We start from the raw sequence: 13,390 nt of genomic DNA, 5'->3' as shown, positions 1-13,390 counted from the left end.
GACCCAGGCGTACCCGACCCCATTCTGAAGTTGTTGTGATGCAGGAATCGCAGGGTGCTCGTATGGAGCAGAGTGTGGGTACTAGTGCCGCTCATCCTTCTGGCGACCTGGCAAGCGCCAGCGGCCTAGTACAACCTGGACCTAGTACAACCAGCACTGCAGTAAGACCTGGTGACGTGGCGAATCCCCTAAGTGCAGTTGAAGCTGGTGCGGTGGCTAGCACAAGTAGTGGCCCGCAGCCACCGTGTATTCGAAGACAGGCCCGTAGAGCCCATAGTGCCCTCCCTGATGCGCTGGCATTTCCTAATTGGCAACCCACTGATACTACAGCGCCAGTACTTCCCCCCATTCACCGCCCAACCTGGAATCCACGTGGAGACAGCTGGTTTTACGCCCCTGAACTTTTTTGAGCTGTTCTTCACGGAAGATCTTTACAGATCTATTGTGGATCAATCAAATTTATATGCACAACAGTTCATCGCCGCCAACCCAAATTCACACCTTGCCAGACAATTCGGCTGGAAACCTATAACGGTTTCCGAATTTAAGATCTTTCTGGGCCTTTCCCTCCACATGGGCATAACTAAACAGAGTGAATTGCGGCTATATTGGTCCACTAGCCCAGTTCACCATATGCGCATGTACTCTGCCTCTATGTCCAGGACGAGATACGAGCAAATTCTGCGATTTATGCATTTCAGCGACAATGAACTCTGTCGTCCTCGGGGAGACCCTGCATACGATCGGCTCCACAAAATTCGGCCCCTCATAGACCACTTCAATCAGCGGTTTGCAGCCTTGTTTACCCCCGAACAAGTTGTCTGCGTTGACGAGTCCCTGATTAAATTTACTGGCCGCCTTGCTATGAAACAGTACCTCCCCAGCAAGCGTGCCAAGTACGGGGTCAAACTGTATAAATTGTGTGACAGGGCCACAGGCTATACAGTTAGTTTCCGGGTCTATGAGGGAAAAGATAGCTGTGTGGAGCCCCCCAACTGCCCAGACTACATAGGGAGCAGCGGTAAGATCGTTTGGGACTTGGTGTCACCCTTATCCGGAAAGGGGTACCATTTGTACGTGGACAACTTTTATACAAGCGTGCCACTATTTAGTCACCTTCTTGATTTACAAATTGGCGCATGTGGCACCGTGCGACCTAATCGCCGGGGCTTCCCCCAACGGCTTGTAGATTCCCGTCTTAGTCGGGGGGCGAGAGCCTGCTTGAAAACGGACAAATTACTTGCGGTGAAGTGGAAGGATACACGGGATGTTTATGTTCTGTCCTCCCTTCACCCAGACACGACGATCCAAATTCCTACGGCAACTGGCGTTGTGGAGAAACCCCTCTGTGTCCACGAATATAACCTTAACATGGGAGGGGTGGACCTTAACGACCAGCTTTTGGCGCCGTATTTAGTTGCCCGTAAAGCCAGACGCTGGTACAAAAAAGTGTCTGTTTACCTATACCAATTGGCTATGCTGAACGCCTTTGTCCTATACAGGGCGTCAGGACGAACTGGATCTTTCCGGGAATTCCAGGAAGAGATCATCCTTGCCTACCTGTACCCAGGAGGCATGCCTGCCCAACTTCCCCTTCCAGATGCAGTGAGCCGGCTGCATGAGAGGCATTTTTCACATGTCCTCCCGAGTACCCCTACCCAAAGATGGCCCCAAAGAAGATGTCGTGTCTGTAGCAAGCGCGGATTTAGGCGTGACACCCGTTATTATTGTCCCAAATGTCCTGACCAACCTGGTCTCTGCATCGGGGAATGTTTCGAGCGCTACCATACACTAGTGGATTATTAGCGTAGGGTACAGCACGACACAGTGTAGGGCACATAAACACAGGGTCTCGAAGGATGTTGGATGTCCATCGACATTTTGAGAGACCCAAGCTGGAAGAGAAGATCGCAGATGATCGCAGTCCCTCCCAAATCAAGAAGTAAAGGAACAGTTAGAAAGAAAAATAAAAGGATCCAAAAACTGTTGTGGTGTCAGTAATTTTATATGTCCTTCTACTCCTTCCTACTATACTTTTTTTCAATGTCCTTTGTTTGTTTTTTCATTCTTTTGTGACCTGTTTCTCTTGCAGGTCCCTCGTCGGCTACCACGCATTGATTTTATATATTCTGACACAAACAGCGTTTGCGCTCAGCATATATGGATACCTTTGCTGATAGCAGCTGTGGTGATTTTCTGATTTCAGCACTGCAGTTAAAATCCTATTTTGGTATACGTGGATAGTGTCGTGTATACCCATCATTAAATTCAGTGGGTGGTTGTTTGGGCGGTTAATGATGAGTAATACTACGCATTATTCCTGTGCTGATTTCTGATAGGTTCTCTTTTTTTCCGTTCAGCCCACAGGCTGCATGAAAAAAAAAAAAACCTATATGCCAAACAAGGACCAGCAATGTACTGGTACGTTGCTGGACTTTGAGTGGTTATACCAGGATGATGCCTGCAGATTTAGGCATCATCTTGGTATCGTTTTTTACAGCCAGCGGTCGGCTTACATGTAAAAGCAATTCTAGCAGGTAATTGGCCGCTAGACTGCTTTTACATGCAGTGGGAGGGGCCTCCCCCCCCCCCCCACCGCCGCCTTCCGCAGCCTTCCATGGTTTTTCTCTGGCTCTCCTGTCCCACCGGTTAACCCGAGAGTGCAGCCGGTGGTTCAATTATCTAACCATAGAGCTAATTGGAGATGAGAATGGCTCCAATCATCTCTATGGCCTAAGATGCCGGAGGCTACGAGCATTTTATGACTTCTGTTTCGCCAGAAATAAACAGGGCCATTGGGAAATTGGGAAAGTATTTTATCACACCAATTTTGGTGTGGTCAGATGCGTTAAGGTCAGAGGAGAGATCTAGAGTCTAAAAGACCCCAATTTTTTTTAAAAAGAGTACCTGTCACTACAGATTGCTATCATAGGGGATATTTAAATTCACTATGATAACAATAAAAATGATTTAAAAAAAAAAAAAATTAAAGGAAAGGTGTCAAAATAACATAAAAAAGCAAAAGAAAAAAGAAAAAAAAAAAAAAAATTGAGCCCCCCCCCTTACCCCCGGTGCTTGCGCGCAATGGCGCACGCAAGCGGTGGTCTAGTGTCATATGTAAACCACAATTGCAGCATGCATGTGAGGTATCGCCGCGATCGCCAGATCGAGTGCAGTAATTCTTGCAGTAGACCTCCTCTGTAAGTCTAAAGTGGTAACCTGTAGAGACTTTTAAAGGTTTTCAAAAATGTACATACGTTTTTGTCGCTGCGCAGGCATGCGCAATTTTTAAAGCATGTCATGTTAGGTGTCTATGAACTCGGCATAAGATCATCTTTTAAATTTTACCAAAAAAATTGGAATTATATAGTGTATTTGTGCAATAAATTAAAAAAAAATGTATTTTTTTCGCAAAAATTGCGTTTGGAAAATCTGTGCGCAAATACCGTGTGACAAAAAAATTTGCAACATCCACCATTTTATTCTATAGGGCCTCTGCTTTAAAAAAATATATAATGTTTGGGGGTTCAAAGTAATTTTCTAGTAAAAAAAAAATATTTTTTCATGTAAACAAAAAGGCACAGAAAAGGCTTGGTTTTCAAGTGGTTAGAAGAGTGGGTGATGTGTGGATAAGATTGAGTATAAAATGCCGGAACTGTTCAAACACCCCCCTAATGACCCCTTTTTGAAAAGTAGACACCCAAAGCTTTTTTCTGAGAGGCATGGTGAGTCTATGGAGTATTTTATATTTTGCCACAAGTTTCGGGAAAATTATTTTTTTTTTTTTTTTTTTGTTTTTTTACAGAAAGTTGTCACTAAATGATATATTGCTCATGCATGCCATGGGAATATGTGAAATGACACCCCAAAATACATTCTTTTGCTTCTCCTGAGTACAGGGATACCACATGTGTGAGACTTTTTGGGAGCCTAGCTGTGTACGCGCCCCCGAAAACCAATCCACATCTTCAGGTTTTCTAATGGCGTAAATTGCTGATTTTACCCCTGACTACCTGTCACAGTTTCAGAGGCCCTGAAATTTCAAGATGGCACAAAACCCCCCCAAATGACCCCATTTTGCAAAGTAGACACTCCAAGCTACTGGCTGAGAAGTATGGTGAGTCCATGGAATAGTTTATATTTTGCCACAAGTTTCGAGGAAAAAAAAATTTTTTCATTTTTTTTTATTTTTTTACGCAAAGTTGTCAGTAAATGATATATTGCTCACACAGGCCATGGGTATATGTGAAATGACACCCCAAAATACATTCTGCTGCTTCTCCTGAGTACAATGATACCCCATGTGTGAGACTTTTTGCCAGTCTAGCCGCGTACAGGACCCGGAAAACCAATGCGCACCTTTAGGCTTTCTAAGGGCGTAAATTGTTGATCTCACTCCTTACTACCTATCACAGTTTTGAAGTCCATAAAAAGCCAAGATTGCACAAACCCCCCCCAAATGACCCCATTTTGCAAAGTAGACACTCCAATCTATTTGCTGAGAGGCATGGTGAGTATTTTGCAGCTCTAATTTTTTTTGGAAAATGAAGAAAAAACAGGAAAATGCATTTTTTTTCCTCTTTTTTCAATTTCCAAAACTTTGTGACAAAAAGTGAGATCTGCAAAACACTCAACATGCCTCTCTGCAAATAGCTCAGGGTGTCTACTTTCCGAAAAGGGGTCATTTGGGGGGGGGGGTTGTGCTGTCTTGGCATTTCATGGCCTCCAAAACTGTGATAGGTAGTCAGGAGTGAAATCAACAATTTACGCCCTTGGAAAGCCTGAAGGCGATGATTGGTTTTCGGGGTCCTGTACTCGGCTAGACTGCAAAAAAGTCTCACACATGGGGTATCCCTATACTCAGGAGAAGCAGCAGAATGTATTTTGGGGTGTCAGTTCACATATACCCATGGCATGTGTGAGCAATATTTCATTTACTGACAACTTTGTGTAAAAAAAAAAAAAAAATATATATATATATATATATTTCCCGGAACTTGTGGCAAAATATAAAATATTCCATGGACTCACCATGCCTCTCAGCAAATAGCTTGGGGTGTCTACTTTCCAAAATGGGGTCATTTGGGGGGGTTTTGTGCTATCTTGGAATTTTAGGGCCTCCGAAACTGTGATAGGTAGCCCTTGGAAAGCCTGAAAGTGGGGACTGGTTTTCGGGGACCTGTACTCGGCTAGACTGCAAAAAAGTCTCACACATGGGGTATCCCTGTACTCAGGAGAAGCAGCAGAATGTATTTTGGGGTGTCATTTCACATATACCCATGGCATGTGTGAGCAATATTTCATTTACTGACAACTTTGTGAAAAAAAAAAATATATATATATATATATATATATTTCCCGGAACTTGTGGCAAAATATAAAATATTCCATGGACTCACCATGCCTCTCAGCAAATAGCTTGGGGTGTCTACTTTCCAAAATGGGGTCATTTGGGGGGGTTTTGTGCTATCTTGGAATTTTAGGGCCTCCGAAACTGTGATAGGTAGCCCTTGGAAAGCCTGAAAGTGGGGACTGGTTTTCGGGGACCTGTACTCGGCTAGACTGCAAAAAAGTCTCACACATGGGGTATCCCTGTACTCAGGAGAAGCAGCAGAATGTATTTTGGGGTGTCATTTCACATATACCCATGGCATGTGTGAGCAATATTTCATTTACTGACAACTTTGTGAAAAAAAAAAATATATATATATATATATATATATTTCCCGGAACTTGTGGCAAAATATAAAATATTCCATGGACTCACCATGCCTCTCAGCAAATAGCTTGGGGTGTCTACTTTCCAAAATGGGGTCATTTGGGGGGGTTTTGTGCTATCTTGGAATTTTAGGGCCTCCGAAACTGTGATAGGTAGTCAGGAGTGAAATCAACAATTTACGCCCTTGGAAAGCCTGAAAGTGGGGACTGGTTTTCGGGGACCTGTACTCGGCTAGACTGCAAAAAAGTCTCACACATGGGGTATCCCTGTACTCAGGAGAAGCAGCAGAATGTATTTTGGGGTGTCATTTCACATATACCCATGGCATGTGTGAGCAATATTTCATTTACTGACAACTTTGTGAAAAAAAAAAAAAAAAATATATATATATGTATTTCCCGTAACTTGTGGCAGAATATAAAATATTCCATGGACTCACCATGCCTCTCAGCAAATAGCTTGGGGTGTCTACTTTCCAAAATGGGGTCATTTGGGGGGGGTTTGTGCTATCTTGGAATTTTAGGGCCTCCGAAACTGTGACAGGTAGTGCAGAGGTGACATGCACAATTTACGCCATTAGAAAACCTGGGAGTGTTGATTGGTTTTCGCGGTCCTGTACACAGCTAGGCTCCCAAAAAGTCTCACACATGGGGCATCCCCATACTCAGGAGAAGTGGCAGAATGTATTTTGGGGTGTAATTCCACATATACCCATGTCATGTGTGAGAATTTTATCTTTTAGTGACAACGTTGTGTAAAAAAAAAAAATAAAAAAAAAAAAATAGTAATATTCCCAAAACTTGTGGTAAAATATAAAATATTCCATGGACTCACCATGCCTCTTAGCAAACAGCTTGGGGTGTCTACTTTCCAAAATGGGGTCATTTGGGGGGGTTTTGTGGTATCTTGACATTTCAGGGCCTCCTAAACCGTTAGAGGTAGTGAGAAAATGCAATGAAAAATGTACGCCCTTTGAAATTCTGATGGTGGGGATTTGTTTTTGTGGTCCCGTACACAGCTAGGCTCCCAAAAAGTCCCACATATGTGGTATCCCTGTACTCAGGAGAAGCAGCAGAATATATTTTGGGGTGTAATTACACATATACCCATGGCATGTGTGAGCAATATATCATTTCAATGACAACTTTGTGTAAAAAAAAAAAAAAAAAATTTTTAGTCATTTTTCAAACACCTGTGACAAAAAAATGAAATATTCAATGAGCTCAACATGCCTCTCAGAACATTCCTTAGGATGTCTACTTTCCAAAAAGTGGTAGTTTGGGGGGGTTTTGTACTGCCCTGCCATTTTAGCACTTCATGAAATGAGATAGGCAGTCAAAAATTAAAGCTGCGTAAATTTCTGTATTTACACCATAGTTTGTAGACGCTATAACTTTTGCGCAAACCAATAAAAATACGCTCATTGAATTTTTTTTTGTCAAAGACATGTAGCTAAATATATTTTGGCCAAAAAAAAATACATAAATTGAGTATATTGGATATTTTTTAAAAGACAAAGTTGAAAATGTCATTTTTTTGCAAAATTTTCGCTCTTTTTTTATTAATATCGCAAAAAATAAAAAGCGCAGAGGTGATCAAATACCACCAAAAGAAAGCTCTGTTTGTGGGAAAAAAAGGACGTAAATTTCGTTTGGGTACCACATTGCATGACCGCACAATTGTCAGTTAAAGTCACGCAGTGCCGAGTCGTAAAATACCCCCTGGTCGGAATGGGGGTAAAATCTTCCGGGGCTTAAGTGGTTAAAAGGTTAAAATTCCTCTCACATGAAATCGGATATGGTCAAGCGAAACAAATGTCCAAGGCACAAAACCCGGTCCTCCCGCTGCAAACGTTGTCCCCACTGAGCCACACGGTACAGGTGATCCAGCCACCTGATCGCGACGTTGCCCGGACTCAATGGGCGTTATAACTGGGGATCCCCTGGGATGTCCTTGGTATACAACTGAATGGCCGCGTGCTCACGCCCTGACGCGTTTCGTCTGCACTGGACTTCTACTGAGGGCCTACGTAATCAATAAATACGTATAGTGAATAAAATATCAATAAATCTCAATAGACAATTCCGTGAATAGATATTCCGTGAATAATTACATAAGTACATAAAATGTGAATAATAGTAGCAAAAATAATTGTGATGAGTGGCTCGTCCCAAAAAGCTAAAAAGCTTAAAAATTGTGTCCAAAGGTTATATAGACCACGCTCTAAAAACTCAATACAATGTGAATAGTTTCCATAAAAAGCTTGTGTCAACAAAAAAGCTCTTTGGAATAAGTATGGTGGATCCGTTTTAATGCCTCTAATTCAAACGTGGGTTTGTGCACTCCTCCACCGACACCACATGCACAGCCCACTTACCAGATGCCTTAAGGTCATTGGCAGTAGGTATAGATCAGTCTATACAGCAAACTCCTTGTATCCAGATATTTAGGCACCCCTTACTCAATCCCATATCACAGGTTAATGTGGTTCATTTGGTCCCATCAAGATTTGTAGAGGTATAGAGAGGAAGAGAGGAGGCTACCATAGTGTAGTAGAATAAAACTGCATTTATTAAAAATAATATCGACTTACATTTCCATAGTATATAACCAGCCTAGTGGAAGACGAGCAGTATCTCAATCTGGAACCGGGAACACACATCCGCGTTCCACTGACCAGAAATGACATAACAGCATTCCTAGACTCCATGCGTTTCGTCAGCACGTCTAACGTTATCAAGAGTCACTTAGGCGACTCTTGATAATGTCAGACGTGCTGACAAAATGCGTTAAGTATAGGAACGCCGTTACATCATTTCCGGTCTGGGGAACGCGAAAGCGTGTTCCGGTTCCAGATTGACATACTGCTCGTCTTCCACCACGCTGGTTATATACTATGGAAATGTAAGTCGATATTATTTTTAATAAATGCGGTTTTAATCTACTACGCTATGGTAGCCTCCTCTCTTCCTCTCTATACCTCTACACAGGGCTTTTTTTCAGCTGGAACTTGGAGGAACTCCGTTCCACCACCTTTGGCTCAGGCCCTCTGCTCCCTGCTCACCACTATCACTTGTAAACACGGGGACGTGGTTGAGTTCCTGTACCTTTTTTCTGAAAAAAAAAGCCCCGCCTCTACACATCTTGATGGGACCAATTGAACCTAGGGGTGCCTAAATATCTGGATAAGAGGAGTTTGCTGTGAAGACTGATCCATGCCTTTTATATCTGTCTGGAGTTTAGCATCAGGATCTGAGAATCCCCACATGTTTGCACCTTGTGCAGTTTTCTTGCCAATCTGCAGTTTAGTATGGGCCTTGATGAGGCCTTCCTGGGAAATTGGATTATTGTACACTGGCTGCCATCTTGCATTTCTGCCTCTGTTTACATCACATGCCTTTTATAACCCCATATGACACGCCACAAAGGGCCTTTCATGCTCAATGTCAATTCTTTGTCCAGTAAAGAATAGAAAGTATTGCTTTCCCTGAGACTACAGCATTTAATATAACAGAAAATTACATCTTCTCACCGTTTTACTACCTTCATCCTTCAACATATTATTTTTTTTCACCCGTTCAGCCTCCATAACCATAGCAACGGCCATTTGTAAGAGACCTTGAGTAGTGTTAAATGGCATTTATTGGCAGCTGTGACTAGCCAGGATATTGATCCAAAGGAATTCTAAATTTCTACAGTGCTTTAGTTCTTTGCAGGCACAAGGTGAATGGTTAGTTGGTGGCTGTCATGTGTCAGGGTGACATACTGCGTGACCATACTAGCAACAATCTCATTTGATAAGTGGACGTTTTTCTTCCCCTTGTATTTCCTATATAGCTAATCATTTCTCCAATTAGCAGATATTGGCATTTTAGCGAAGTCCCTCACTGATGCTGAGATGCTGAGATAAATTATCAGTTGGTTGTTTTAGTTAAAATAGAAGTTATGTTTTCTTTTTTTTTTGGACGTTCTAAAAATGCCAGTAGCTTTGTAGTGAGTTTTTCAGAGTTTTTTAGCTTTTTTGCATTGGCGTGAGTATTTTTTTGTGTTTTTAAGCTAAAAATCACCTCTCTGCTATTTTAGTAACTTAGACTTTCCCAAAATGCAATGCTTGCCAGAATTGCATGGCATGGGTGTTCACCAGATTTAGGTGCGGGGAAAAAAGGGTCCTACAACATTTTGGTGCGAATATGGACCCTTTTTTCCCCGCATCAAAATCACATTGCATGGGTGTGAACACCCATGCCATGCAATTCTGTCAAGCTCACTGCATTTTGCAATCTGTTTCGGGGAGTCGTTCGTGGAACATTAAGCCCCCGTTCACATCGGGCAGATTTGACATGCGATTTCACATGTCAAATTGCTTGCCAAATCAGAGCCTATTGCCATTAACGTCACTGTCCGAATTGGTACAACCCTGACTTTGCGGCGCTGCATCGTTTCCCAAAAGTAGTTTCTGCACTACATTTGACGACTTCAGGGCGATTTCAATAGACATCTGTGCATGAACCTGTACAGATGTCTGTCAACATGTAATCAACGTTTCGACAAGTCTTCCTGAGGAAGACGAGCTTCTGCTTCGACAAAAAGTAGATTAAACCATCTTTGTGCGTTCCCCTTTCAAGACCCGTGAGTGCCGCTCTCTTTTTTGGTATATATGCGCTGCAGTCTCTGCTGTGCACCTGGGTCCATTTTTTTTTTTCCCTGATCTGTGTGCGGTGGCAGCCATTGGATATTGTATATGTATGTATGTATGTATGTGTGTGTGTGTGTATGTATGCATGTGTGTGTATATATATATATATATATATATATATATATATATATATATATATGTATATATTTATATATGTATATATATATATGTATATATATATATATATATATATATATATATATATATATATATGTATATATATACGGTATATATATACGGTATATATATACCGTATACTTATGATTAATTCTATTTCTTTTATGTCCTATATACCGTATACTTATGATTAATTCTATTTCTTTTATGTCCTATATACCGTATTCTTATGATTAATTCTATTTCTTTTATGTCCTAGAGAAAATTAGGCAGAGATATGCTGACCTTCCGGGGGAGCTGCACATTGTTGAGCTGGAGAAGGATAGAAATGGACTTGGCCTCAGTTTGGCGGGGAATAAGGACCGATCACAGATGAGTATCTTCGTGGTAGCCATAAATCCAGATGGACCGGCTGGAAGAGATGGGAGAATCCAAGTTGGAGATGAATTATTGGAGGTAACTCTTGATAGATATATATGGTAATACAGGCTGTGCTGCTAAAATGGCTGTTGTCTTGCTCTGTGTTCTCCATGGGATTGCTGTACAATAGCCTATTGGCTAGACTAGAGACAAACTAGGTAGCTACTATCATTTTCTGAAATGCCATCGGGCTTTGGTTTTCTGCAACACCAAAGTACGGCAGCTCATGCAGGGTGAGGACCATAACAATAGGATGGGTGCAGCCATGATAAGCAGCTTGATAGGACTGTGTGTGTTTTCCTGCTGAACTTTGGTGGACTATGCCCCTCAACCTTCAGCCCGGGTTCACGCTTATGCAATGCGGGAAACGCAGCAAATACTGTGCGTTTCCTGAACCGCCTTGTCATTGCAGGACACCCATGTGAGGTGTCATTATTCGATTAACGACACCCGAAACAGATTCCAAAATGCAGTACGATTGCCAGGATCACATCCCAATGGGTGTGAACACCCATGTGTTGGAATTCAGGTGCAGAAAAAAAAAGGACCTGTACCATTTTGGTGCAGATGTGATGCGTTTTGAGCCATACAAAATGTATGGCTCAAATTGCACCGCATAGACATTGCATGTGATGTGTACAGGAATGCTGTGCGATTCCTGTGCGAATCACATGTGGTGTCTGCATCGCACAAATGTGAACCCAGGCTGAAAATTATGTGCTGCAATTAAAGGTTATGAAGCGGCTACCGAAGTTTCATGTCCCAGCATCATGTTATTTTTTTTTCTTCTACCTTTGTCTTAGGCTACATTCACACCTGAGCGTAGCGTTTTCGCGCGGTTTTTACCGCGATTTTACCGCGATTTTTACCGCGATTTTTGTGCAGGCGTTTTTAGATTGAATAGAGACCAATGGAAAACGCCTGTAAACTGCCCAAAAAGAAGCTCATGTACTTTTTTGAGCGTTGGGCGTTTTGTATACAGCATCAAAACGCTCAGATGTGAACAGGGGCCATTGAAATGAATAGGATTTGTCTTGTTCGGCGTTTTGAGAGCTGATCCTAGAGCAGAAAAACTCCCCAAAAACGCCCCAAAACGCCTACATGTGAACGGAGCCTTATAGTAAGAAATGTTTTTTGTTTGTTTTTTTTTATACCCTGTGACCTCATCATCCAGCGTTTAAAATTCTTGCTGGGAGCTCAGTTCCTTTTAGAAGTACACGACCACCAGACTTACATCTCCCAAATAGCCTTTTTCCTACATAGTGACTGAGCAGACTGTTAGATGCCAAGGCAGCAGCGTTGTTTTGCCAGAAATGAACTCCATGAATGGCAGAAAGAGAACTCCATGTATGCATGGAGAAAGGGACAGAGAGGAGTGGGGAACGGGAGAGAGAGGAGCGGGGATAGGGACAGGGAGGAGCGGGGATAGGGACAGGGAGGAGCGGGGATATGGACAGGGAGGAGCGGGGGAAAGGGACAGGGAGGAGCGGGGGAAAGGGACAGGGAGGAGCGGGGGAAAGGGACAGGGAGGAGCGGGGGAAAGGGACAGGGAGGAGCGGGGATAGGGACAGAGAGGAGCGGGGATAGGGACAGGGAGGAGCGGGGATAGGGACAGGGAGGAGCGGGGATAAGGACAGAGGATTGAGGATAGGTAGAGTTCTGTAGTCCAGCAGGCAGGACTGACAACACTGCTTGGGATTTCAGTGCAGCAGAAGCCCTTTTTGTTAGCCCAAACAGAAAGATAGGAGCTCCCTGGACATCTGGTAGTAATTTTTTAGTTCCTCCAACATTATTAAAGGAATAAAACATGGGAAAATGTGCATTTATTGCGTAGATGTACTGAAAGTTTTATGATTTTTTTTTTCTTTAACCCCTTTCCACCCAGCGTCCCACCAAGGGGTGGGAAAGATCAGCTGATCTCGCTACCACTGTGATTGGCTGACAGAGTGGTCACTTAAAAGCCAGTCCCGGCTAACGGGCATTAGCAGAACCAAGAGCTGTCCTTCGCATCTCAGTCTCTGTGCTGGGAGAGCATGTTCTCAGCACAGAAACATCGACCGCCCAGGGATGCATATGTGTGGCATGTAGGCATTAAATCCCAACCTTTTGCCCCCGTAGATATGTGTTAGGCGATCGATCGAAAAGGGGTTAAAGAGAGGAAAGCAAATTGGATGCCAGGATGCTCAACGACTAGCCAAGGTCCTGAGGGTTGAGCTTGGTTACCTGTTGTATGACATCCCTGGGCCTCTAATATGGTCAAGAAAACAAGGTGTCCGCTTCATCATATAAAAAAAAAAAAAAACTCTTTAGAAGTGGCTGATCCATCTTTCCAGTCCATGTTGAAATCTGGATGTGGACCTGAAAATTAAAAATGAGATAAAGTAACCTCAATCCAATTTTTGAAAATGAAAACCCATTATGCAAAAAAAAAATTAATA

At 42.7% G+C, this 13,390-nt stretch overlaps 1 protein-coding gene across 4 annotated transcripts in view; it reads left to right on the top strand.

The window, feature by feature from the left end:
* The window catches only part of PATJ (PATJ crumbs cell polarity complex component), a 483,060-nt gene that overhangs the window by 299,579 nt on the left and 170,091 nt on the right, over positions 1-13,390 (top strand). For all 4 annotated transcript variants that reach the window (XM_082265149.1, XM_082265150.1, XM_082265148.1 and 1 more), the window contains one exon: positions 10,792-10,988. In XM_082265149.1, the coding sequence (XP_082121275.1) occupies positions 10,792-10,988 (197 nt within the window). The remainder of the gene's footprint in view (positions 1-10,791; positions 10,989-13,390) is intronic.

Source organism: Pelophylax lessonae (assembly GCF_965119305.1).
Source record: "Pelophylax lessonae genome assembly, chromosome: 8".
In the NCBI taxonomy this organism is placed as follows: Eukaryota; Metazoa; Chordata; class Amphibia; order Anura; family Ranidae; genus Pelophylax; species Pelophylax lessonae.
This window is presented reverse-complemented; position numbering and strand designations above follow the sequence as displayed.